Source organism: Medicago truncatula, chromosome 1 (genome assembly GCF_003473485.1).
Source record: "Medicago truncatula cultivar Jemalong A17 chromosome 1, MtrunA17r5.0-ANR, whole genome shotgun sequence".
In the NCBI taxonomy this organism is placed as follows: domain Eukaryota; kingdom Viridiplantae; phylum Streptophyta; class Magnoliopsida; order Fabales; family Fabaceae; genus Medicago; species Medicago truncatula.
The window spans coordinates 1,330,411-1,356,190 of NC_053042.1; the positions used below are offsets into that span (position 1 = coordinate 1,330,411).

A 25,780-nucleotide genomic window follows, 5' to 3' on the forward strand; every position below is an offset into this window, starting at 1 on the left:
GCATAAAAAATAATAAAATATTTTTGTATAACGACTCATAATCTTTCTTTTCACGTGCATGATTAACTATAATTTTTAATTTGTTAATATAATAAAAAGGATTTTCTCCCTTTTTTGCATAAAAAATGAATAATACTTTTGCATAACAAATTATAATTTCTCTTTCACGTGCAGGATTAACTATAATTTTTAATTTGTGTGAAATTCAAACAACTTGTGTGATGTAGGGAGTAACATATTTACCAATTTGTAAAATTGCTCGTAATTTATCTTTTCCATATATAAAATTAACAATATTTTTTAATTTGTGTGAAACTACTAAAACAGACGTTTGATGTAACATATCTCTTGAAAATCAATTGATGATGATGTTTTTTTTTGAAAGGTTTGATGAGGATGTGTTGTTAGTTCAACTTGTCTCCCTCGTATCCAATAATTCAGCGAAGATCCAATTTCGTCCCAACACCTTCTTCCAATGCGTTTTTGCTTGTTTCTTCATTTTTTTAGTGATTTCTTCCTTGAAACTTGTGTTGGGACTTGGTATAGAATTTTTCCACTTTGTAATGTCTTCAAAGGTCTCTTCAATCTTCTTTCACTGTCTTCCCAATTCTTCATGAGGTGCTTTGCTTTGCCTAATTACATGATTTTGAAGTGAATTACATCAAAAACTCTTAAGAATCGCTTGATTTTCAAGAAAACTAGAATTACATGACTCAATATGAAAATATGACAAAATATCTCTGAAATCATAGACAATTGTTCTAAAACTCCTCTAATTTTGGTCAAATCATAACTAAAATAACTGAAAAATATGCTGAAAATAACGTATATTGGCATGTTATCATACATATCCTTATTGTGGTGAAAAATAGAAAGACGCTTATTGTGTAAGGTTCTACTTTAAGCCTATTTTCTCTATGTGGGACCCATACCATTTTAATGCTAAAATATTGAAATGTAATGATATAAAGTTATTAATATATATAATTATTTGTGAGATTCATTTAGTAATCTTTTTAAGGTGTTTGGTTGGAAGGATAAAGTGTTTATTAACTACTATCAATAAAAAATCATTAACGAGTGTGAATCGTACACTTATAACCCGCTTAAGTACCAAAAATTGGATATGTCCAATGTGGATGCTCTTGGTGTTCTTTACCTTTTAAAACTTCTAATTTAGTCTATTAAAAAAAATTATCGGGTTTCAAATGCCATCCACTTTGGAGGGAAAAAGAATTGCCATCCCCTACAAATCTCAAATACTCTTTCTTTTTCAAATGAACATGATGAGATCTACTGATTTAATTTATTTAGTTGAAATTTCCCTTCCAAAAATCACTAACAAATACAAACTACCATTGTATCTTCTCTAAATACTTAACTTTGTACTTATGGTAAAACCACCACCAATCTATAATGACCTCTACGGTCTTCTCTACCGATACAACAGTGAATAAAACAATGTTTGCTCTTCCTCATTGAACTATACATGCTCTATCCTTTATGGGTCTCAAAAATCACAACTCCACTTTATGGCCCCATAGATGAATCATCCTTGACTCATTTGGGACTGGGAGTTGTAACTCTTGCATAATTGTCGAACATAGCTAGTAGCTTACTGCGAAAGTTAACTTGTTAATCATGTGAAAACTCTGTAGTCATGCTAATTATCCAGGTCAAAATCTTAGAGAGCTTCAACATCTTTAACTCGAGAGTACCGTTTGTGCGGTCCACCAACATTTCTCGCATCTTCACCTGATAGAAGTTCAAGGGCCTTTTCCAAGGTAACTGCACTTGACTTCATATTCTGTATACCAACAAAATTAGTGCACATACAATTTCGCAAAACAAATATTGGCACTCATAAGTAGTGGACACAAGGGTGTTGAGCTATATATCAAATGCAGTAAAATCAATTCTCATCTACTGAATTGTTCAATTTGATTCTACGGTTGAACTGCAGTTTAGTACAAACATTTTTGTTGATCAAACAGATTACTAAGGATGATTTTGTTTGCTCTCTATACATTTCAGAATTGGAAATTATTCATAAATACACTGCTTTTTCTAATTACACTTACAAATTATTCATAAATATGCTATGATTTCTGAAAAATATTTGGCTGAGCATGTTATCCCTATCTCAAACTATATAACTCTTACAAATTGTCTTATCACTCGCCGCATTTCCTAAGATTATTTTTTTTCCATAAAAGATATAAACGAAAGCATGGATACAAATGGCAAAATATTCAATTCAAACAATTTGGTCTATAACCAGTTAAGATTCCCTTATTCAGGATTATTTCCTAAATATGAATCTCAGTCATCTCTTGCTTCTAAATTTGTTTATTCCATTTCTGCGCTTCTGCCCACAGCATTTCCTTACTATCTAACCTCATTATCCATGGCCTCTATGCCAGATACAGCTCATTCTCAAACTGAAGAATTTATGACAGGAAAATCTTCCTCCTAATCTGGTTCCTCTCCTCATCATACCTATCCTTCCGTGTCACTATATTCATCCAGTGAAACCCCCTAAACCTCATCCACTTCTGGACCTGTTGTCCATCTTCTACTCAGTCTGTTCATGAATCAGTACCGTACCATGGAACTTTCATCCTATGCAAACCCACACAAAATATGGTATCGCTATACCCAGGTTAAAACCTATAATAGGGACCCCCGACGCCCCTATTAAATGGAACTGATTTAATTTGCTCAAGGCATTGGCCTGGCCTGTTTCCATGTCTATTTGCCTCCAAGAATATGCTCCAAAACCAAAGACATGAGTTGACAAAGAGCAGTATTATATATTTTCTTTTCTTAGCACTAATTCTTTTACTTGCATTCTAATTTAGCTAATAAAGTCTATTGCAGTGGTTGCAAAGACCGGAAGGAAATAAAATATTGATAAAAAATAATGAAACTACAATAGTACCTTAGGAACATGAGCAATTGTGGATCGATGTCTAATAGAATATCCATCCTTTGCAGCCTTTATTATGACAGGACGTCCATCCTCAGGATGCTTAGCCTAATCCAGAAAAAAAAAACATTTATGACTAAGGAACACAATAACAGAGAGAGAGATTGAAAGTTTGCCTTGCACTTTTGTTGTTTATAAAATATTATTACTAACTACACCAAGATCGTCTTACAACACAACTATACATAAAAATCTCAATTATTTCATCATAAACTGGGCTGTCAAAAATTGACATGCAAAATCAACAACATGACAAGGAGCTCAACTAGAATTGAGAAACTTACCAATGTAAAAGGATATTGCAGCAATGCAAGTGCGTCTTCAAGGGTGGTAGACTCCAAATCCTTTACCTGAAACAACACAAATTCTATGATTTCTTTCTTTTTATTGGAAGATATAATAATTTGTCAGACTTGCACAATTAGCTTTTTAACCCATGATCCTTGGAAAACAAAAAACGGGCCAACCAGACCAGCAGTTGCACAAATGCATGCACACCAAACAAACTCAAAAGCCACATTCAAAAAGGGGAGAGAGAACTTTGTGCAAAATTAAAAAAATAGCCACATTATTCAACATAGCCATTGGATATAATTCCACCAATTTGGTTTCAACAATCAAGATCAAGAACAGAGAATTTTGGACAAAAATGTTGATTCCCCCTGTGGAAAAAAAATTGCGCTCCCCTTACTAAATGACATCATAATACGATTAGCAGATGGCCCAGAAGACAGAATATGGTTAAGTAACAGTTTATGAAATAAAATAATAGCTAAACTTGGTTTGTAAATTGAAACAATTTTGAGTTTACTATCAAGTATTATTCACAAGACTGCATTGCCATATTTTGAAGTCTTAACATTCATATTTCCCTTTCTATCAAGTAAGAAGACTACATACATGCATCTCATGTAATTTGTACCTAGATGACCTTTGTAATTTCCACAAGTCTTACAAAATCCTTCATTCAAGCTTATAATACTATTAGAAGACTGCACACCTTTGTAATTTCCACAAGTCTTACAAAATCTTTCATTCAAGCTTATAATACTATTAGAAGACTGCACAATATGCAGGCATGCAAAAAAAATGGGAGATACAAACTTCTTCATGTCTTTGATACAAACTATTATAATAATACCTCACATCAATGGCCAAAAAAGTAAACTAAACTGCCTCAAAGAGTTGAAAATGTTAGTATTACATACATAAGGAACAGTTGTTCTTTTAGGTGTGTGTCCCTTCCTGTCTTCTCCGAGTTGAACATAGATTGCATAAGAACCCCTTTTCAAAAGAACCTGAGGGAATCGAAATGCCATTTATACACAATATTCAGCAGTTCAAACAAGTCAAATTACACCAGTCCATTAAAACATACAACAGGGCCAAGGTTACCTTTTCATTTGAACTATTAAAGCCTAGGAGTTTTGGCTCCTCTCCAATAGTGATGTTTGGCTGAGGTGTATCTTCCTTCTCCTCATCACCATATAATATGTGAAACCTGAATATATTTCAAATTTCTGAATAATTTACAACCACTAATGTGTTTATATAGGCCAATGTAACCTAATGGGCCAGATTAATAAACTAAAGGGCTGAATACAAATAACCACTACTAATAATAAGAATTACTGCTTTTGTTTTTTAAAGACTAATAATAATTACTACTAATAATAGTTAAAATAAATTATTCACAACATAATGCATTAGAAATGTACCTGTTTTCATAAAATACAAGCACCACAAATAAATTTGTAATTTCCAAAAATGAAGTGTTTCACCAAGCAAAAATGTGGTAATGAGGACAAGAATAATAACAATCTTGAAATTTACACAAGACCCATGAGTTATGCATATCCTAAATTTCAAACATTGCATGTCATTTTGTATGATACTGGATAGACCCACCATTCTTTCAAATGTGTAAAGTAGCATACAAGTACACCATTGTGTGAAAATCACACAACAGTTAGGCTATAACTTAGAACCTACAAAGCAAATATGTAGAGTATAATACTCACTTGCACCTCGGATGTTGATCACAGCCTATAAAGTAGCCAGAACCAAATCTAGTTACTTTAAATATCAGTGTGCCTTCCGTACAACTGAAACAAGTCAAATAAGAAGTTATCAAGAGAATATCTGACAAACAAATCAGGCAGTATATAATGAACGCAATCAACAAACCATTTTTCTACAAACAAAATCAGCATAATCACATTCAAAACACAAAATTTACCCCAGTATAACTAAAACATTACAAATGTGATTTCATATAATTTATACTCCACAGGGTCAGAAAATACCGTTTACTAGGAATGGCTGTATCGGTGAATTTTAAACGGTAGTGGATGATGCAAGGTCGACCAAGTTTCATAACCAAGAAGTATTTAAATTCTTAAACTATAACAGTTTGACAGTAAGGTGCAGACACTTATCTTGTTATCATCTCTTTTATGGCAAAAGTACCGCAGCATAAACATAGAATCATGAGGGTGTGGCACACATGATGAGATTAATATTTAACTATTTCTACCCATAACGTGACATAACTTACCTGGGGCACGATCGACTCTTATTTGGGAGAGATCCAAATAAAAAATCCCCAAATTTTTTTTCTAACATCTTCTCAACCTGCAAGTATAAAAATCATTAATGTGTAGATAAGATGAAAAATATGCTGCTCATTTTGTTTCCAGGCTATCACGGTCACTAACAGTGTATGCAAACATACAAAGTGCATTGAAAACATTGCCAAGAGAGTATATCAAGAAAAAACATGATTTAAGACCCCAAAATCGCAAGCATTAAGCAATGAAGAGAGATTCCACACCTGGTAAATAGGAATATCGGAAGCATGGTCACAATTTGATTTAAACCGCATCCAATAATCTCCGAGGAGACCTTTCCATTTGGTTATTCCAGCAGAAACATTATCAAGCTGAGTAAAAAATTAAGCACATTTTTTATTAAAGAAATGATCGTCAATTAACAATGACCGCCTAGCTCAGACAATAATAAAAAACAGGGAAAGCAGGAGCAAAACAGATTCCTGGGAATCCATGAGTAAAATATATTCCTAGGAATCGATGATACCTGGAAATATTTTTCCAAAACATGTTAAGAATATATGTAATATTCCCAAGCCTGCTTTCCTACGAATGTTTTTGTGTAACTTGAAAGAAATATTATCTATAATACATTGCAGAGATCAAGTGGGGGAGGAGACACAGTCATAGTAGATACCTCAGTTTCTATATCAGCAGTGAAACTGTAGTCTGTGACCTCCGAAAAATGATGTGAAAGAAAAGCTGAAACCTAAATATCACCCAAAAATGGCATAAAACTCATCACACGTCTCACTTCTACAAAGCAAAAATTAACTGAAAATGGGCAAGCTTATCATGAGTTAAGTCATGTAGAATATGAAACCAAAAGAACTCATCTATTAATATAATTATCTAATTCCCCCTGCATCTTATGGGCGGAAGAGATTTGTGGGGAATTAAATACATAAGGCTCGTTCATGAGGGAGAGGGATTATTGCTCGATAAGAATTCTGAGCAATTCATAAATAATATGAAGTTGTTGAAATCCGCATAGTATGCAAATTCACCATGTTTTCTGATGTCATTTCCTAGCCATTATGGAAATCAGTGAAGCAGGTGACAAGGATTCAAACTGGCTTTATGGATTTCTTTTATGGGCCAAATAAAAGACAACGGGAGAAATGTTCCCAAAGCAATGATGACTTAAATGAATATTGCAGTATGAATTTAATTTAAAAAAGTATAGACAATAGGGAGAAAAAAAACTAGAGACAAAGGTAAAAACAGCACAGAACCAATCATATATCATATAAATTGCATTTATTAACAGAATTCAAAGGAATAGATCTGTGAATATGTATATGTGTTGTAGCCTGAAATTAGAGTGTCTATATGCATAGCAAGGGAAAAACTACAGAGTGAAGGATATAAATCAATTGATTTAAAAATTTCAAGCAACTAAAAGCAAGACCAACATCAACTGAAGTCTTCTTTTGCCGCATGTTAATAACATTGTACAACGACAGAACTGGTATTTTCATCCTAAAAAACAATAAATTCAGAACATCAAGCCCAAAGCTTACCATACGACCACGAAATTCTGGAGAGAGAACACGATTATTTACTGTCACGTAGTTTCTGTCCTGAAGCAACAAACAAATGAGGGCCAATAATTCTTTCAAACTGATATTTAACAGTTAACGTATGCAATGCCATAAAATTTCCATGCGAGATGCAGTAAACATGTTGAAATAGTGAGAGACAGCAGTGACAAGCAAATTCAAAAGGAGACTTAATTTAGTTTTAGGTAGGAAGAATACAAAAAGATAAAATCTTAGATACATAAATCTTGTTCCAATTGATAACTATTACCCTGTCACAAGAACTCAATTAAGACCAAATTGAAAGTCACAAACTATGACATGGATGAGTTGATTGATAAGTTCTTATGATCCATGACAGGACATCATAATGTCACATAATTCATGTAAACAGCCACAGCTAGTGGGAATAGGCTTTGGTTGTATCTGCTAATATATTCTGAAGGCTTCTCGTATGTCAGGTGCTGCGGTTTGGCTAGAACTTCAACCTTGTGAAGCAGTGAAACCAATATGTTATGTTAAGAAAATTACTAAATTCTGGTTAACATAAAAACTACACATGTAGCTCTAATCCACTGCTTCTTAAGCTCCACAACCTTCTTACATCATCTAAAAAGGACAAAGATCATAGGCAACATTTCTTTGATTAAACAGTTTCCAGTGTTTGAGAGAGAATATAAATTACCGAAAAACTTTATTTTCTTTAGATTACTGACGGCTGTCAGTAAGTTATTACGTTTCTTCTGATTTCTTGTTCTTCTTTTTCTCCAGCAGACTTATATTCTTGTTGTTTCATCTTGTTCTTTCACCCAGCTAATAGATATTCCTTATTTCTTCTTTTTACCTGTCCAGCTACTTCATTGTTTCATTGGCTCTTGTTGCTACTTAGTGTTGAGTCCCACATCATATAAGATATGGAATGAAAATGAGTTTATAAACGGAAGGCATCCGTCACCTTACAAGTCGACTATGTAGTGTAGGGGTAAGGGTTGAGTTTGGCCCAACCAAAATTTTAAGATGGTATCAGAGTCAATCCAATCCAAGTGTTCAGTCTTGCGTGTGAGGGGGTGTATTGAAAGTCCCACATTGGAAGAGATATGGCCTAAAACTGAGTTTATAAATGGGAGGCCTTCCTCAAATTGCAAGTCAGTTTTGTAGGGGTTGAGTTTGGCTCAACTCAAATTTTAAGAATGAGTTATGACCTATGATTTTCATTTCTACTTATGATAATTTTATGAATTTAATTTTTCATCGTTAAGAATTTATTATTTAATAAATTTGTGAAAAAATATTCCAGAATAGTGGTCAATGATCATCCTGCTATGCGCTATAGCACTTTTAGAATCAGCCGCTCTGCTTCTTGGATTGACAACTATGATGGCAAAGAAGCCAAAAGAATAAAGAGATTGGCAATGGACCCAACCCATTCTCATAACCTATGAAAATACATAACCCTAATAAAAGACTCAACTCTTTGGCTCTTCAGCCATCCAACTCATTCAAGCAGCATCACTCTCTAAATTTTCTGACGTCTCTCCCCTTCCATCCCGAAAGCTTCCATCTCCGAAAAGCGTCTCCAAAAACCTTGTCTAGTAACCTTCCTTTTCCAATGAGCAAGCCACTTTTTTTCCATATTTCTTTCTGTTCTTTCTCTTTATATGCTATCTGTTCTCCTATCTTTCTCAGTCTTCGCTCCCTATTCTCTGTCCTTTCATCCTTGTTCTCTTTGTTATCTCTGATATTCACTTATTCAGGGTTTTCTATCCATCCTATCCTATTCTGTATAATTCAAGCATTTTTCTTTTTCTGTTCTCCAATTCTCTTCTATTTTCACATTGCAGTTTATCTGAGCCTATTTTTATATATATTTTATATTTTTGTTATTATAGTTGCCATGCCTCTGTCGTAGAGCAAAACGCCCACAATCCACAAATATGGTGGATTTTCCACTTGCCACAGAGAAACACTATCAGCTATTAATAACATTGACAGTTTGAAACGGTTGTGGCACATGAGAGAGAAGTCAACAGTGATAGTGAATCAAATGAAAAAGCTGATGTTACAACTTAATATGTCGATACATAGGAATTGCAATTGGATGAGAAAGACTCTTAGATGAATCGAGCCCATAGTTTCTAGAAAAGCCTATGCCTTCTAGAAAACTCCAGATAAACAAAGAATGTGAACAACTTAAATAATTATCTTTGATCATGACTTGTAACTTAATCGTTAGCCTTGATGCAATATAAGATAGAAAAGACCCGGTATGGTTATGACATTAGATTGTCTCCAAGTCAAATACCTTTAATACTTTTAATGTGCTTGCATATGTGGAAGGTCTTCCAATCCCAAGATCTTCAAGCTTCTTAACCTATGTATGACATGCAAATAGCATAAGGGAAATCCTAAAAAGAGAAAACGAAACAGACAAGATAGAAAAGAAATTAAAGCTCTCCATTTCCTCCTTGCCAGCACAAAGCATATATTTAAAAGAGCTCCAGTTCATGTTGAACTCAATATGTAGCAATATATCTACTTTTTTCAGATAACGTAGAACATAATTTAAAATTATAAATCACGAATATTTGCATTATAATGATTTCAATTTATGCATATATGTTGCCATACAGATAAGAAACAAGTTCATTATAACAAAACTCCTAATGTAGCATGTCTGTGCACAAGCCGACAGCACATGTTATAAAATTTGAGGGAATGTCACTAGTTAACAGCAGACCAAAGATTAATAAGTTTAAAACAGTATTTAATTTTGCACAATTTTCTATCTTCAGATGAATTAACAGATGCAAATTTCAATGACTGATCATAAAAGTACACAGTTAGAAGGAAAAGATAATCCACTAAACAAAAAGCAAGCATTTATAGAATATAAAGTTCACCGTTCAACTTAGTCAGATAATACTCCAACTAAACGAAATGGGTGTTGTTCATTAATTAAGACAAACTATAAAGATTATACTACAAATCAATAAAATGAAATCTCGTCAACTTGCACATCATTCAGAATTGCCTCTAGACATTACGATATCTGGTAACAAAAATCGACATTTTGAACCTAACAATAGCATTGCTCGGAGGAGGTATCTAACATACTTCCAGGCATATTAAAATGCAATCTCTATTAATTCATTATTATATATAACCCGCTGTTAGGATTCCAGTATCAAGCATAAATTCTACATACAACAAAAGAGCAGTACTGCTGGCTGAAATCACCACAGGTGTGGTCTATAATACTCCTTTAAGCATAACGAAAGAAACAAAATATCTTACCAGTGATGCTTCAGAGTAACGTGGTGGCGGTTGTGTATGGTGCTGTCTTGCCCCAGTTTGAACAAGATGTAACAGATCCTCTTTCTATATAATAAAAGTCAATGAAGGGAAATATGTTGCACAATTCATGGCATCAATAAATACTTAATCGTAAATGAAGAGTCATTATGTCAACAAAGAAAGCAATCAGGAATAGGTTTTATTCTACCAATGTCGCAAGTCCATTTCAGATTGATATGTACAACTTTCTGCACCATAAATGGGAATTCACAGATTGGAAACACAAAAAAGATACATAACAAACCTAGCATAAGGCAAGGTAAGAACAATCAGCAAAATGAATAGACAAATTTCAGTGACAAAATCATGTTCCTAAGCCTCGATTAAAGTTGATCCTTGACATGCAATTAAGTCCCCCTATTATTGACTAACTGCTCAAAGTTCAATAATTGCTGCCCTGTTCTTTTAAATAAAATTTAATTTCTGCACAAGGTAAAATGGAATTCTACATAGACACACTTTAAATCCAAAGAACTATTGCATGAGGAAGGTTAGAGGCAAGTTTTATTATCCAGCTTCCACCTAGCGACAAAAGCTTTTAGAAGAGTTGACTTTCCCAAACTAGAAAAATAATATAATAGAATGTGGAAGACAAGAAACTACTGCAATTTACATTTACAAGTGCCCTTGCCATCTTGTTTGTATATATGCCAAGACCCTCCGTTTAAAAACCCACTGGCCATTAGCAAAGCAACGTAAGGAAGCCGAGAAACGCAGTGTATATAAATAAACTAATGAGGCACAGACTGGCACATAAAAGGGGAAGCATTAAATTATTTTCAATAGCATAAACAACAATAAATTTCCAGAAATATAACCTTTAGGGAATTAAGAACCTCAAAAGCTAGACCATGATTGGAACCATCGCTATCTCTATCTTGTCCAGCTTCAGTGACAATGTCCTAGAAGTGAAAAATAACCATACATAAGTTGGGAACATGGTTTTACCTACCTACTCTTTTAGAGGTATATGTGGGCATTCTCTAGTTTAGCTTAAACATTTTGAAGCACCGGTACTTAACAGGAACGTAGTAATAATAATAATAATAATTCCCCTAAAAATAATAATAATGATAATAATAATTGGTCGAAAACAAAATTGTCACAACCTCGCGTATACAGAAAGGATCGAATTCATATTGAATCCAATATAATTTTTTTCTGGCTGTGGAGACTCTAAGAGTATTAAGTTTTTTATATAGCTAAAGTATACTTTGAAGCATATAGCAGAACTTCAAAATATTACACAAGCTTTAAATTTGAAATCTACCGGTAATAGATATTTTCCCATTTGCAGCTAACTCATACATGAATTGAGAATAATACTATAGTCCATCGATAACAATAAAAATGGTAATAATAACAAGTCAACAACAACTAGTTTGATGGAAATTAACAATTATCATAATAATAAGTATAATAAACAAATAAAACTCGTTATTTGTAAAGGGCAATCAACTGGATAGACAAATGATAGCGAACCATCACAAGGATAAATAACACCTCCTCACAATATAACTTATCTGCAAGAACTAACCATACCGTAAAAACTTCCTGATATCCAGGAAACTCGACCCTTGAGCTAGAAGACCTTAACATAATAGACCGATCAACATTTCCAAACTCAACTTGTATCTGGAATCGGAAAGACATTAGGAAACATATCTGGTCAGCCATAATAATATCAGATCGAAGCATGTGAACTTTAAAAGAACACAAATTATATTTCAAGATCATATATTATGTTAATGATATTTATTTAGGACAGACACAATCTAACAAAAGTAGACCTGGAAAGATGGTTAGGAAAAATGAATTTACCGAGAAACAGTTTTTCCCTTTTTTAAACCAAGGTTCCATACAACAAAGGAAATTGATCACTACAAAGATGAGTGAAAGAAAGATAAAAATATGACCTCAAATTGAAGAACCCAAGAATAAGATACATGAAAATTACTGATATGAAACACAATGCATATGTTGAATATTACTGAGCATCATTAGTTTCCTTTTTCCTGAACTTCATATTTTCTTTATGTAAATTATTTGGTTTTGTTGTAATCACTTTAATCAAGGGATAGTTTTAAAAAATTATCCAAGCAATCTACAGTCAGTCATCCAAGCAAAAATTATAGAAAACAGCTAGTTCAAAAAATAGACTTCAAACACTCTACTTTATCTCGATGGATATTTCATAATCTAACCTTCTCAAGATTAGCTGGTTCCATCTGACATGAAACCGTTCTTGACCAAATAAGTGTGTATAGCTTCAAGGATTCTTCATCTAATACCCCAGCTAGCATTGCTGACAAGTCATCCAGAAATAATGTTGTTATCTGTTGCCCTTGGTTCATCATTGAAATAAAATAATTATGAAAGAATCACATCTTGTATTACATGGTAAATTACGTATGTTCGTCGGTCTAATGGCTTCATGGGCTTCTTGTTCATTTTTCACCTTGCTAAAATACTGCGGTGGACTTTGTGCAACAAAATTGTGTCCATAGCTGCACCCAGTAAATTTAATACCACATCAAAAAATCAAAACTTGCTTAAACCACAAAAATAAGCATTCAAATTGAGATAAAAATGACTATGCAACTTTAGACAAAATTGGCAGGGGAAGAAAGTGACAATAAATAACTTAAACGTAGATAGAACAGAACTACAATTCTGATCTTCGAACCACTTTCTTACATCACAACTATGCATATAGATATTTTTGTTAATTTCTGGTTCAACTTAAGTATATTTCCGTGGTTGTTAGTTAGATTTTAGGGAAATAATACTTCGCAAATAGTTGGCATATAAAATCCCGTTACGTGAAACATAAATCCTACAACTGAAATGCCCTCTTCTCTCATTTCTAAAATCCACCTCCACACTGCTTCACCCCTTCACATTTCTCCAACTTGTTTTTTGATTCTTGTATTTTCTTCCTTACTTCTTCGAGATTCCGTCTCGGCATTCAATTGTGCGGTCCGGAAATCCATAGTTGCACGCAATAGTTTGACAAAACACGGACCACATGTCTGTCGGCGAAATGTAATTCTTACACACACAAAATGTGTAAAAACCGTATAAGCAAAATAGCTTCTAGTACGGAGTATATTAATAAACTACTTTTATATTCAGTAGTGTTGTAGCTCTGGTCGCAGGCATAAACAGAAATAAGTATGGAGATGCACACATCACCTTTCAATGATCAGGGAGCGAATATTGGCAACAGCTTCATCAGAAATCTAAGACATAAAACTGAGTGTTAAAAATAGAAACAATCATCCAGAAACAAGATTATTGGATTGACAGAAAGACACTCCAAATAAACATAAATTCCATCCACATGTCTGAACCCACTAGTAAAAATCAAAATTGCAATCTCATATGGAAGATTAACAGGAGATTAGTGAACACATTTAATTAGCCAAGATTCATGACATAACTGTTATATAAAAGCTATGTTAAATACCGTAAATAGTTAGACAGCACAAAAGGAGGAGGATATGTTTTGAGATGACATGGTCAGCTTCAGTAGACAATTAATGATGAAATTGATATATAATATAATATAATATTTATATACAATGCACAAAGGGTAGTTCACAAATTTTCACCATATTCATGCAACCAAAGGGATACCTACATGGAGTCCATCAGTTCTGATGTATGTTATCAAACCAACTGTTATACCATTACGCAGTTCAACTCCCTCGTAGAGTTTCTGAGCAAGCTGCATTCAAAATTCAATAGAGATTAATGATAAAAGAAATTATAGAAAATCTAAAATTTAAACATAATTAAATCATAATTCCAAGGGAAAAAAAGATATTGTTTACAGCCAAGGTTATGTCAACGTCAAGTAAATAGGATAGGAATAAACTAAAATTAGTACCGCCATTGTGTGACTTGCAGAGAAATTCAATTTGTTTGCAGCATCTTGCTGAAGTGTTGATGTTATATAAGGTGTTGGAGGATTACTTTGAACTTTGCTTATTTTCATGCTAACAACCCGAAACTCTGCAGAGTTTATTTTGCTTTCAACATCCCTTGCCTCCCTACCAGAAGTAATCGAAAATTGATTCAGCTTGTTTGAATTAAAATGGGTCAGGTGAGCAAGAAATGTTAAGTCCTTGGTTAATCTCTGCTCTTTCATATTAAACATGGCCTCCATAGTCCAATATTCCTTGGGTTTAAATTGATCAATTTCAAGTTCTCTATCACATATTAGAGAAAGTGCAGCAGATTGAACTCTTCCTACTGATTGGCAACTTGGTAACTTCCTCCATAGTAATGGCGAAATGTTAAATCCAATCAAATAATCAAGGGCCCTCCGTGCAAGGTAAGCATGAATCAAATTCACATTAATCTCCCGTGGTGCTTGCAAAGCAATTTTTATAGATTGCTCAGTTATTTCATGAAAAACAACTCTAGCCAGAAAAATATTATTATGCAGAGCTCCCTGTTGTTGTAACATCTCAATTATGTGCCAAGCGATAGCCTCTCCCTCACGATCAGGATCTGATGCAAGGATAAGATTGTTTGCTCTGTGAAACAACATGAAATTAATTAATTTAACGCACAGGTAGCCAGACACTAGTGGATAAAAGCATGGAAGTTAAACAATCCATTACAATTAATCGTTAATAATTTGCTTTACTATAATAACATAACATCATACTGAAGAACAATTGTGATTAGTGCACCCACAGAGAATTATATTAATATAATCAACCAATGCTACTGGAAAACTAAGGTAAGTGGATGTGAGAATGTACCCGCTCAATGCAGCATTGATGCTCTTCAGGTGAGTCCAGGCAGATGAGGGAACTTCCCACACCATACTAAAATCGTCGTCGGGTCGCACAGATTCAGACCTTGAAGCCAAGTCTCTTACATGACCATAGCTTGGCAAGACTTCATACATATCACCAAGGTATCTCTGAATAACCTTTGCCTTCGTAACAGACTCCACAACCATCACAGACTTTCCCACGGGTGGATACAATGGTTTTCCCGTAAATTTCCCTAGCTGCTTCTCCAGATCAACCTGGCAAGAGTTTACCTCCTTCTTTTTCAACCTTGTAGAAGCAGAACTATCCTGTGTTTCTTTTGAAGTGCTAACGGACGAACTCTCCTGAACAAATCATGTTAGCATCAATGCTTAAAACAACACCAAGCACTATAGCAATGTTTCAAAGTGCGAACCAGATTACAATAGCTCCTTTTCCCTGGGAACTAGAAGGTCTATGCCCAAAAAATTGCAAGCACTATACCAAGGCTGTGTTTAGATTGACAAACAGGATGAAATGGAATCGTAAAAACTATACCATAGTTGAATTCTTTAAAATAGGATATGATGGAACGAACCCCATCCCATTCCATCGAATACCTAGCTTTTTTCTTCCACTCAAATTTGGGGAATAATAAAATTAAACGTGTGTTTTTCTGCATTCAATCGTTAAATATCCGAACAGTATAATTTATTCCATGGCATTCCACTCAAATCTCTATTTATCCATTACAAAAGTTTTTTTTTTTTTAAACAAACAATTTTACAATAGTTGTAACACAATTTTTTTTCTAGTTTCAACGATTCCATAACTAAAATAACTATGAAACCACAGTTTAAAACCTTGTACTAATAATTCTCATCATTTTCTTGTTGGAAACTATGTAACACATGCATGACACTGTGATTAAGTTGAACTATGTCATTTACTTAAATTATTATTATCGGTGTCAACGTATCCATATATCCATTTCCGTGTTTGTGTTCGTGCTTCATAGGTTGAAAATCATCAATTATATATGTAACACGAACACTTCAGAAGGCGTGTCTAGTGTCCAACTCAATAACTTTAATTTTTTAAATTATTATTACCGGTGGTGTGAGTGTGGTGTCCTGTGTTATTAGTTATTACACTCAATGAGCAACAACTTTTACCTTTTTCTTCTGTTTATTCTTCTTCTTCTCCGGCGTTGCAGATGAGAACGGCAAGCTCCTTCCAATGCCATTCGCCGAAATTCGAAAACCGAAACCATTAACGGTCTTCAAAGCAGTGAAGTTAGTTACGTTGCTGATAAAGCTGAATGAACGAAACGGAAAGCGGTTACAGCGTTGGAGGGCGAAGTTAGTTACATTCACGTGCGGCGAGATTAACGGATTGCGGAATGATCTGAGTTGAAACTGCGAGAGAGATTAAGAAGTAATTAAGTTAAATTAAATGAAAATTAAGAAGAGATTAGAGTGAACCTAAACCTAACCATGAGGTTGCGAAGAGAGGGAGAAGGAGTGGTGGTGGTGGTGGTGAAGAAGCTTCTTTGGAATTGAATCATTTGAGATTCAATTCAATTTGATTCTCATGGTTTTTGGTGAGAAAGAGGGTTTAAGCGTTGTGCCATGCATTCATGCATGAGAATACCTTATGACCCGATTGAATTCGAACGCGGCCCATGTACACAACCAAGGTTTTAAACAACGGTAGGGTTAAGGTTTTCGCGATTTTGACTTAAATGGACACGGTCTTTGCCGTGTGAATTAAAGGTATGGTATGAATTGATCACAACGTTCTACAAATCTTATTAAAAGTGTGTAGTGAGAATATTGTGAAAAAAATATGTATTATAATAATTTCTCTTCAATAATTCCATAAAATTTATAAATCTATAAAGTAGTTTCAAAATTTTAAAGTCTTACGATATAAATCATTTGAAATACAAATCGTCAATATTAATACTCTTTGAAAATCTTAAAATTCATTAAAGTCTTACAAAATTTAAAAATATTTAAACAAACTTGTTTTTTAAAATTCCTAATCCAACCTCCTTAGTTGGATCGAGAGAAATTTGTGAGACTAAAAAGCTTCAAATATATTGTTAAAAGTGATTGGACTCAAGTGGTTAATGAGCTCCCACCACACGAATTGTTCAGAAAAATCCGAGTTTGATTTCTAATGAAAACAATTTTTGATGGCCAGACATTACTTACCACCCGATAGAAGTCATAATTATTAGGGACCCTTCTTATAGAAATCGAAGGTTGCCACCAAACAAAGATCAATTAAACTCTTTAAAACAAAAATATAAAGGGTAGATAGTCATTTTCGTCCATGAACGTGTAACAAGTAGTTACACGAGTCTCTCAATGTATTAAAATTCTAAAATAGTCATTGCTTCTGCAATCCGTTAGTTAAAATAGTCTTCTCTAACGTTCAAGGAATTCATCAACGTCGTGGAAGTAATCATAGAAGAACATTTACAATTTCAAATTCAAAGAATTTTTCGAGGACTAATGCTGTAGAGTATAGACAGTCCTCTAGTTCATTTTCTCAGGATTTTTATGCTTCGTCTGTTATCACTAAGCATTTATTTGCAGTGGTTATTAGTTATATTTATGAACTACTAGTTCTTATTTGACTTTCCCATATTTCTTTTGCAAGTATTGAAGAATTCTAATTTATCTTTAGTTTGTTTTGGTCTATATGATGAGAATCTTGTAATTCTTCTGCAGATATTTTTGTAAATTAATATATATTGTATTGTTCTGGTTTTGTTTACAAAAAGTACATCTGCTATAGAATCTAATTTTTAATAACATAACCCTTATGTTGCAGGGCTGCACGCTTGTATTCATGCAACACGGTTGGAAACTGTTGGTTGCAGCACAATCTAATCAGATTAATGAACGAACATTTGTTCTCTTTCTTGCATTCAGTTTTATGCCTAGTTAACATAAAGGAAGTTATTTGGTTTCAATTCAAATTTATTCAACTGGCTCTTAATTCATTTTGGATCCATGTTATTTATGGAGAATGTTGTTTGGTTTCAATTCAGATTTCATCCGCAAATTCTCGTGTTCGATCATGAAATGAAGGAAAAAGTCATACACAATCCATATAGAAGTCATGTATTTGGGTTCACCGCATGGATCTTCTCAATTTATTTTTCTATACTAGGGGTTTGGATTCTATTTGAGTAAATACCTCTCTAATTTTAGTTTCTAACAGTATGTTCTGTGTTCACTTCTTTTTTTCTATTTTTGATATAAAATTTTCACTAGATTTGATTATGTTATTTAGTTTAATATAAAATTGTGTCTTATAAAAACTATAAACAATGTCTGGAATTCTTATAAATAAAGTTATTTTTAGTGACATAACTTAAAGTTGACTATTTAGTTACGTTCAACGTTTAAGAAACATAAAAATTGTCACATTGAAGTTTTATTTGAGGAGGGGATTATCTTTAAATCAGCTTTGAACTTTTCAACTATTCTAACCAATGTTATGGGGGGGAGTAAGAGTAAAATTGACAAAATACAAATTTAAATAATCAATACAACATTTGAGTAAGAGCAAAATTCATCTACAAAACCACACCTGAAAATGAAGCGAGAGTAGCTGCTTATAAGTGAAGTCACGTGATACATTGAAGAATGGAGGATAAGAATCCTCTAACTTGAGGCTGGGAATTCACCCTACTTTCTATCTATTTCGTCTCTTATGTACTCTCTAATATCTTCCTTGCATGTATATTTCTTCACTTTCTATTCTCCTTAAGACCTAAAGTTACAGAAAGGTAATGATCAAAATTTAGAGGATCCAAATGTAAGATTGAAATGGTTCGTGGCAAGTGTTGCTTGTGGTGGTGGACTGGTGAGTTCGGCATATGCACGTTTAACTTCAATTTTACCCTGTTTATACGGTTTGAAGGGAAACTTGGTGTTGAGATTTGATAGAAATTATGAATTATATTTAAATATTTTCTCTTAAGATTCTAAATCAAACTCTTAGCACAACGCCTAAACACTTAATTTAATAGGGAATGCCAATGAGTGTCCCAAAGACACTCTTTTATATGAAAGATTTAAAAGGAGACTCAACATATTCTTTCAATGACGTTAAATTGCCCTTATGGAATTCCACTATCGCCCACTTTGATTGTTTATTTTTTTGCTGGTACTTTTTTCCTTCTAATTACTTTTCTCGATGTTTATTGTTTCCCCAGTTTTCTATTTGTCGAGACATGCTTTTTTCCTTCGACTATACATGAAGAGAAAAACAAAGGGTAAATTAGGTTGGTGGGGGTTATGATCAAATTGATTGGATAAGTTTGAGGTTATTTCGCAGGAATGTTGATCAGGGTCATATGATGATAGAGAGCATGTTTTGGAGCTGTCAAATAAATGGGTTTGTCTTCAATGATTGGAAGGAGCAAGTGTGAACAATATTCGTGGATCCCAATTTACTATGAGATTTAAAGACTCCGAAAGTTTTTTGACACTAATGCAGAGGGCAAATACGTAGAACTTTTACGGAAGTTATTTATCTGTAGAGAAAGGGACTTTAAGCTTTCAATTGATAAAAGGAATCACAGTGACATCAGTGAGTGGCCATTTAATATTATTAGATTATTAGATTAGATCTTCACTTATCCACGAGGATAAAACACTTCCCCTTTGAGACCTAGATTGATATCAGAAGCCAAGATTCTGTGAAACAGATACAGGTATTCTGCTAGAAGAACTAGATGCAGGCAGTCAACCCTTATAAAATTAAGAGGAAAAACCTTCCAATTAGAATGAGGCTGGTGACGTACATAGCGAGCTAGCATCAACTTCAAACAGAAATTGATGAAAGACGGTGACTTCTAGCCATTAAATGAAGCACAAAAAATCAACAAAGCAAAGCAGAACCAAAATAACACCATATGAGACAAGCATATGCTTTAGAAAGATCTGGAAAATGGTAGCAATTACTTAAAATAGACGGTTATCTTATCTGCAATGAAACTACAAGTATTCAGCAAAGATACAGGAAACCCTAGTTGAGACATCAATCAAGTAACTGATCCAATACAACAGTAAAACTCAGGTCATAACCCAAACAAAACAGATTCATATTCTGTGCACCAATAAATGACCAAAATCTCACTATTCCCACAATAATTGCTCTCACTGACTCTTCAAAATTAACTTCTGCTTCGGCGTCGGTCCCTAACGCCATTTCTGCATATACATTATTTGGAAACATCGTGTCAATACAAACACTACAAGCAAAGATTAACTTTGTAAGTCAAGCAAAATTAACATAAATCACATGCAGCCTGCAACTATATCATGTTTACTTGTCATAACCTTTAATATACAAACATAATAATGGTATATATGCTTATTAAGCGGGAAAAGTATGTTCATAAGAAACTTGGGGTCTTCGCCAAAAGATAGCAGCAGAAGATACCCAAGGCAAATTCCCATTTTAACTTGGTGACATTTCTGAAATACAGATTAGACTAAATTTTCAAGAAATATAGTTGTTTTAAACAACAAATTAAGCAAAACACTGACATCATAAAATAAAATGTTCCTTGAAAAAACAGGGCTGTCCGAATAGTGACAATAATAACTAGGCTTAGTAAGAAAAATTTAAGGGTGAGCATAACTAACCCATTAGCATATGGCACCTCCTCACGCCCACGGTAAGGAGGCGGTGACCTGCTGTAGCTACGCCCACGAGGTGACACACTGCGGCGCCTAGGGGACCGCCCACGAGGACTGTAACTCCTGGTGCATGCAAAAGAAAGGCAAGATAATCAAAACATATTATAAGAAAAAAATTATTATCTCAGCATAAGAAACTACCAAAACCTAACAACCATAAAAGAAATGACATGGATACTCTCAAGTCAGAGATGAGCATAATTCTGAGGTAAAAAATAGTAGGCAAACTCATACTTTAAATTTTCACTACTTCAATTTATAATTAAGAATAACAAAAACATAGAGATCACAAGCCACAAGAGCATTATTACAAAAAGTAGGCAAATCAACAATTTTCACAGCATGATCGATCATTATGAAAAATACCACAATAAAACATTGGTGCCAGTACAATTGCACAAAGGTTCAAATGAAAATATAGGAACCATCTCACCTTCGCCCATAACTTGGACTCCTGCGAAATCGAGGTGGACTGCGGCTACGGCGTCTTCCTGCACCACCACCACCACGATTGCGACATTCACGAGCAAAATGGCCAGGTTCACCGCACTCGTAACACTTCAAATCAGAACCACCGCCACCACCACCTCCGCGGCCACGACCTCCACCGCCGCCGCCGCCACCACCACCACTTCTAGAATTGTGAGAAAGCTCCACCCTCCATCCATTCTTGCCTGTTACACAGAATACAAATGAAAATTCACAATAAATATAAACCAATAAATAAGAAAACTGTTCCATGTGACTAGATTTATGAGAACAAAAACAGAAACCGTGTTTGAAACTGACGTTTTCTATAAGGAACATTTAGCAAAAAGATTATCATATTGGTGTTAGGTTTCACACAGATAGGTATTAGACAGGTAAATATTGGTTGAACATAGCGCTATAACCCTGCAAACATACTGTCTTCAAACTGAAGGTCTCGGTAGAGATAAAAAAAAAAATATCAGCACCATTAAACGGGTAACAGAAAAGCTTGGATTACTTTATCTTCAGATCTTTAATTGCACAAGTGTAACATTGTTCAAATAAATACTTACACACTCTGAAGCACAGACACCTCTGAGATAAATACTTACATACCCTAAAGCATGGACACCTCTGAGATTAAGCCCGACACCGACACATGCTTATATTCAATTAATTCATTTTCTCAAAGTATCGCCATGCTTATATTCAATTAATTCATTTTCTCAAAGTATCGCCGGTGTCGACGTATATGTCAGTGTTGTGTCCAGTGTCCATGTCTATGCACAGCTTACACATATTCACTTAAAATATATTCAAACCTTATTTTAAAATGAAGAGTTCTTGCATGAAACAAACAAAATCACAAGGCTATAATATCAAGGACAAAATTTTCCAAATTTCAAGAAAATTGAGCAGCATGAGCTATGAGAACACAACAGCAATATCATATACACATCATTATGAACAAGTTCTTCATTCAGTAAAGACAATATTGTGTTACCATAATATTTTCCGAAGTTATTTAACCACTGATCGAAAACAGCTTATCAGAGCACAATTTGCTCAGAGGGACATATATACAGAACACAGGCAGCACTCACATGGCCGACAGGTTAATTGCAGTAGCACACATCTCATAAAATAAAGCCGTTATGCAAGAGAAGTGTAGCGCCGACAGGTTAATTGCAGTAGCAAACATCTCATAAAATAAAGCCGTTATGCAAGAGAAGTGTAGCTTGCGAGATAACACCCCAAAGCAGTGCAAATCCTCAGTTCACATTGTTAACTCGCTCTACATGAAGTCAAAGTGTACAAAGCAGCAGACTCTGACGAAGACTAACGAAAAAACCACACTACTGCAGAGCTGCTTGCATAAGAGATTTACAATGCAGAAGTAGAAGACTTAAATACGTAGAGTTGAGGAAAAGCTGTGAACAAATCATATCGACCGGAAAATGGTGGAAAAACAAATAATACATTAGCAGTTTAGAATAATGTCATAGTAATATACATATAGTAATATACATGACACTTTAAAATATATATGGCATTTTAATGCATATTAATAATTCTTCTACACATACCATCTAGATCGCGTATAGCATCCTGTGCATCTCTGCGGTCATCAAAGTCAATAAAAGCATAGCCAGGTGGTCTTCGAGCAACCCAAACACTGCAAACACAACATCGATGGAAAAAGAAAGTCATTCTCTAAATAACCAATAGCAAAAAATACACATTCTAAACAAACCTGAGAAATTGAACATTATAAAACAAGATTAATCATAATTTATTGAAATCACAGACACGACAAAGCTCAATCCACAAAAAATAAACAACAATGCCCACACAAAAAAAACAATTTTTATCACTCAAAACTTCCAAAAACAAACAATAGTTTATTTGTGTTTCTCATACAGAATTATTTGAAATCAAAGACATGATAAGCTCAATCCATGAAAAATAATCAACACAACACACAAAAATAAGCTTAAATTGAATTATAAAAAGATGGCATCTTTAAGATTAAGGGTGCCTTTGGATTGACTTATTTTTGAGCTTACGCAAAATGGCTTATGCAAATAAATAAGCTTGATGTATTATTCATAAAGTTTGTCAAGGTAGTGTATGAAAAAGCAGCTTATTGAAATACAACTTTCGTTCTTACTTATGATTTAACATGAAAGCTTATTTATTTGCATGAACTATTTTTTCATAAGCTTCAAAATAAGCCAATCCAAACAGTCACTAAGAAACAAAAACATCCACACCATCAAAAGGCACCAGACCCTATTTCCATATATTTTTCTCTAAAATAAAAGGTCAAAATTTCTTATTTCTACCGATAATTACAAACAAAAACAAAACACAATACAATGCAATCATATTTATCCTTTACATGAAAAATCAACAGGGTTAATTAAAAAAAAAAAACTTTACAAATACGTAAACGAAATTTGATGATATAATGATGAATGTTTGTTGAATTACCTTCGAATTACACCAAAAACACGAAATTCATCCTCAAGGTCCCTCTCTGACACTCTGGAATCCAGATTACCCACGTACACACGAGACATCGTTTCGTTCGTGATCAAAAAACCTACAAATCACAACAATATGGAGAAATTCAATTAGTTTAAACTAGAAAGAGAAAATTTGGTTTGGGAATCGATGAGAATTTCAATTGTGAGTAAAACAAAATGAAACCTAGAAATAAGAGGGTTTGCGAATGCTTAGAGTGAAAAATGGAAGGTTAAAGGAAGAAGAAAAGGAGAGATCTGAAACCTGAGAAAAACCCTAGCTAGCGGCAAGAACACGATTGTTTTGTTTTGTGAAGTGGTTATGCACTTTATAAACCTTATGTTACACGTTCACCTTGTCTATTTTCGTCTTTACACAAAAATTACCATCAAATCAAAATTCAATACAAAACTTTTTTTTTAAGAGTTAACTATGTTTTTAGGTACCGTGTTTTCAGTCTAAAAGCTACTTTAAAATAAAGTTATTTAAGAAAAAAGTTAAAGCTGTTTGAATTCTTTATTTTTTTTTAGTTCTAAAGTTATTTTTAAATTAAAAGTTGTTTGGTAAAATATTGTACAAAACATTGAATTTATTATTTTTTTGGTGGTGTCTGGGGTTCGAGCCCGCGGTCTTGCATATATTTATACATTGTCTATATCAACTGAGCTAAACTAGAGAATAATTTTTTTTTTCCAATTATACTGTACAACAATTTTGTTATAAGATAATCATATTTTTGGTGTCATTTAAAAAGATAAGAATTTATATTATATGGTATTATATTTGTTACATTGTTGGTGTCATTGAAAAATATATGTTTAGTTTTTTTAATAAGAAAAAGATATGCATAGTTTGTTACAATATAAATGTGTAAAATATATATATAAGTATAATTTTTTTAGGCATCTATACTTGTACTTTTAATTAAAATCAAAATTTTATAAAAATAATAATTGTACGCATTACGCAACACTAAAAAAATTATACGCATTAGCGTAACAAAAAAACAGACATAAAGACATAAAATATTACTCTAAACGCTAATGTGTGTGTGTATTTGTGAGGTTGAAGAAAGGGAATAATAATATTTGATGTTATTCAATGACAGCATGAATAAAAATATTTGTGAGATCGTGATAATTAAACGATATTAAAATTAAATATATAAGTGATAAAAATATAATAAAATTCTTTCAAAAATAAATAATAAAATTAAATTGATCCTTCTTTAAAAAAATAATATGGACCGGTTAAAAAAAAAGGAAGACAAAAACAAATTGAAAAATAATATTAAAAAATAAAAGAAAAGGTTGCCTGCGTGAGTTGAAGAGAGGTGTTTGTGAAATAAATTACGGAGAAGTAGTTTTTTGAAGTAGTATTCAACAACTTTTTGTTAAAGCTCATTCCATTCAATTTTTGAAGTAGCATTCAACAACTTTTTTTCGAAGGTACTTTATTGATATTGTGTTTGGCCTAACTTCTCCTTAAAAATATAGAGAAGCTGAAAAAAAGTTGGGCCAAACGGTACCTTAGTCCTTATAAAAGTCGAGGAGTCCTTGGGTTTAGTTCAAGTTAGTAAGGACAATGCATAATATTTGAAATGTTGAGATTTGAATCCGGACACCATAAAAATAAAAGCCAAAGAAATTTTTTAAATGAATTAGAACGAAAAGTTGTTATATTTACAGAAATAAAAAACATATTTAACTCTTTTTTTTAAAACTAATTATTCAATATAGTCCGAGATGTTCAATCTCACCGTCCATTTGTGAAGACCTCGTTTATGTCAAAA

At 33.5% G+C, this 25,780-nt stretch overlaps 2 protein-coding genes across 2 annotated transcripts; both read right to left on the bottom strand.

Moving 5' to 3' along the window:
* Nucleotides 1–1,300: 1,300 nt before the first annotated feature.
* Nucleotides 1,301–17,031, bottom strand: LOC11429623 (DNA topoisomerase 1). Its single transcript, XM_039831818.1, has 23 exons — nucleotides 16,758–17,031; nucleotides 16,438–16,680; nucleotides 15,269–15,627; nucleotides 14,386–15,037; nucleotides 14,137–14,223; nucleotides 13,689–13,735; nucleotides 12,891–13,000; nucleotides 12,698–12,798; nucleotides 12,036–12,128; nucleotides 11,312–11,395; nucleotides 10,434–10,517; nucleotides 9,442–9,510; nucleotides 7,122–7,181; nucleotides 6,236–6,307; nucleotides 5,823–5,930; nucleotides 5,547–5,623; nucleotides 5,011–5,094; nucleotides 4,385–4,490; nucleotides 4,198–4,287; nucleotides 3,274–3,339; nucleotides 2,942–3,037; nucleotides 1,719–1,807; nucleotides 1,301–1,618 (listed from the first exon to the last, which is right to left on the bottom strand). Exons 1-23 carry the CDS (start codon nucleotides 16,827–16,829, stop codon nucleotides 1,561–1,563), a joined length of 2,907 nt encoding a protein of 968 aa, XP_039687752.1. The 5' UTR covers nucleotides 16,830–17,031; the 3' UTR covers nucleotides 1,301–1,560.
* A 3,184-nt stretch (nucleotides 17,032–20,215) lies between these two features.
* LOC112418704 (serine/arginine-rich splicing factor RSZ22A) lies at nucleotides 20,216–24,391 on the bottom strand. Its single transcript, XM_024775205.2, has 6 exons — nucleotides 24,253–24,391; nucleotides 23,956–24,067; nucleotides 23,049–23,137; nucleotides 21,425–21,665; nucleotides 20,938–21,054; nucleotides 20,216–20,499 (listed from the first exon to the last, which is right to left on the bottom strand). Exons 2-6 carry the CDS (start codon nucleotides 24,042–24,044, stop codon nucleotides 20,463–20,465), a joined length of 573 nt encoding a protein of 190 aa, XP_024630973.1. The 5' UTR covers nucleotides 24,045–24,067; nucleotides 24,253–24,391; the 3' UTR covers nucleotides 20,216–20,462.
* Nucleotides 24,392–25,780: the final 1,389 nt, after the last annotated feature.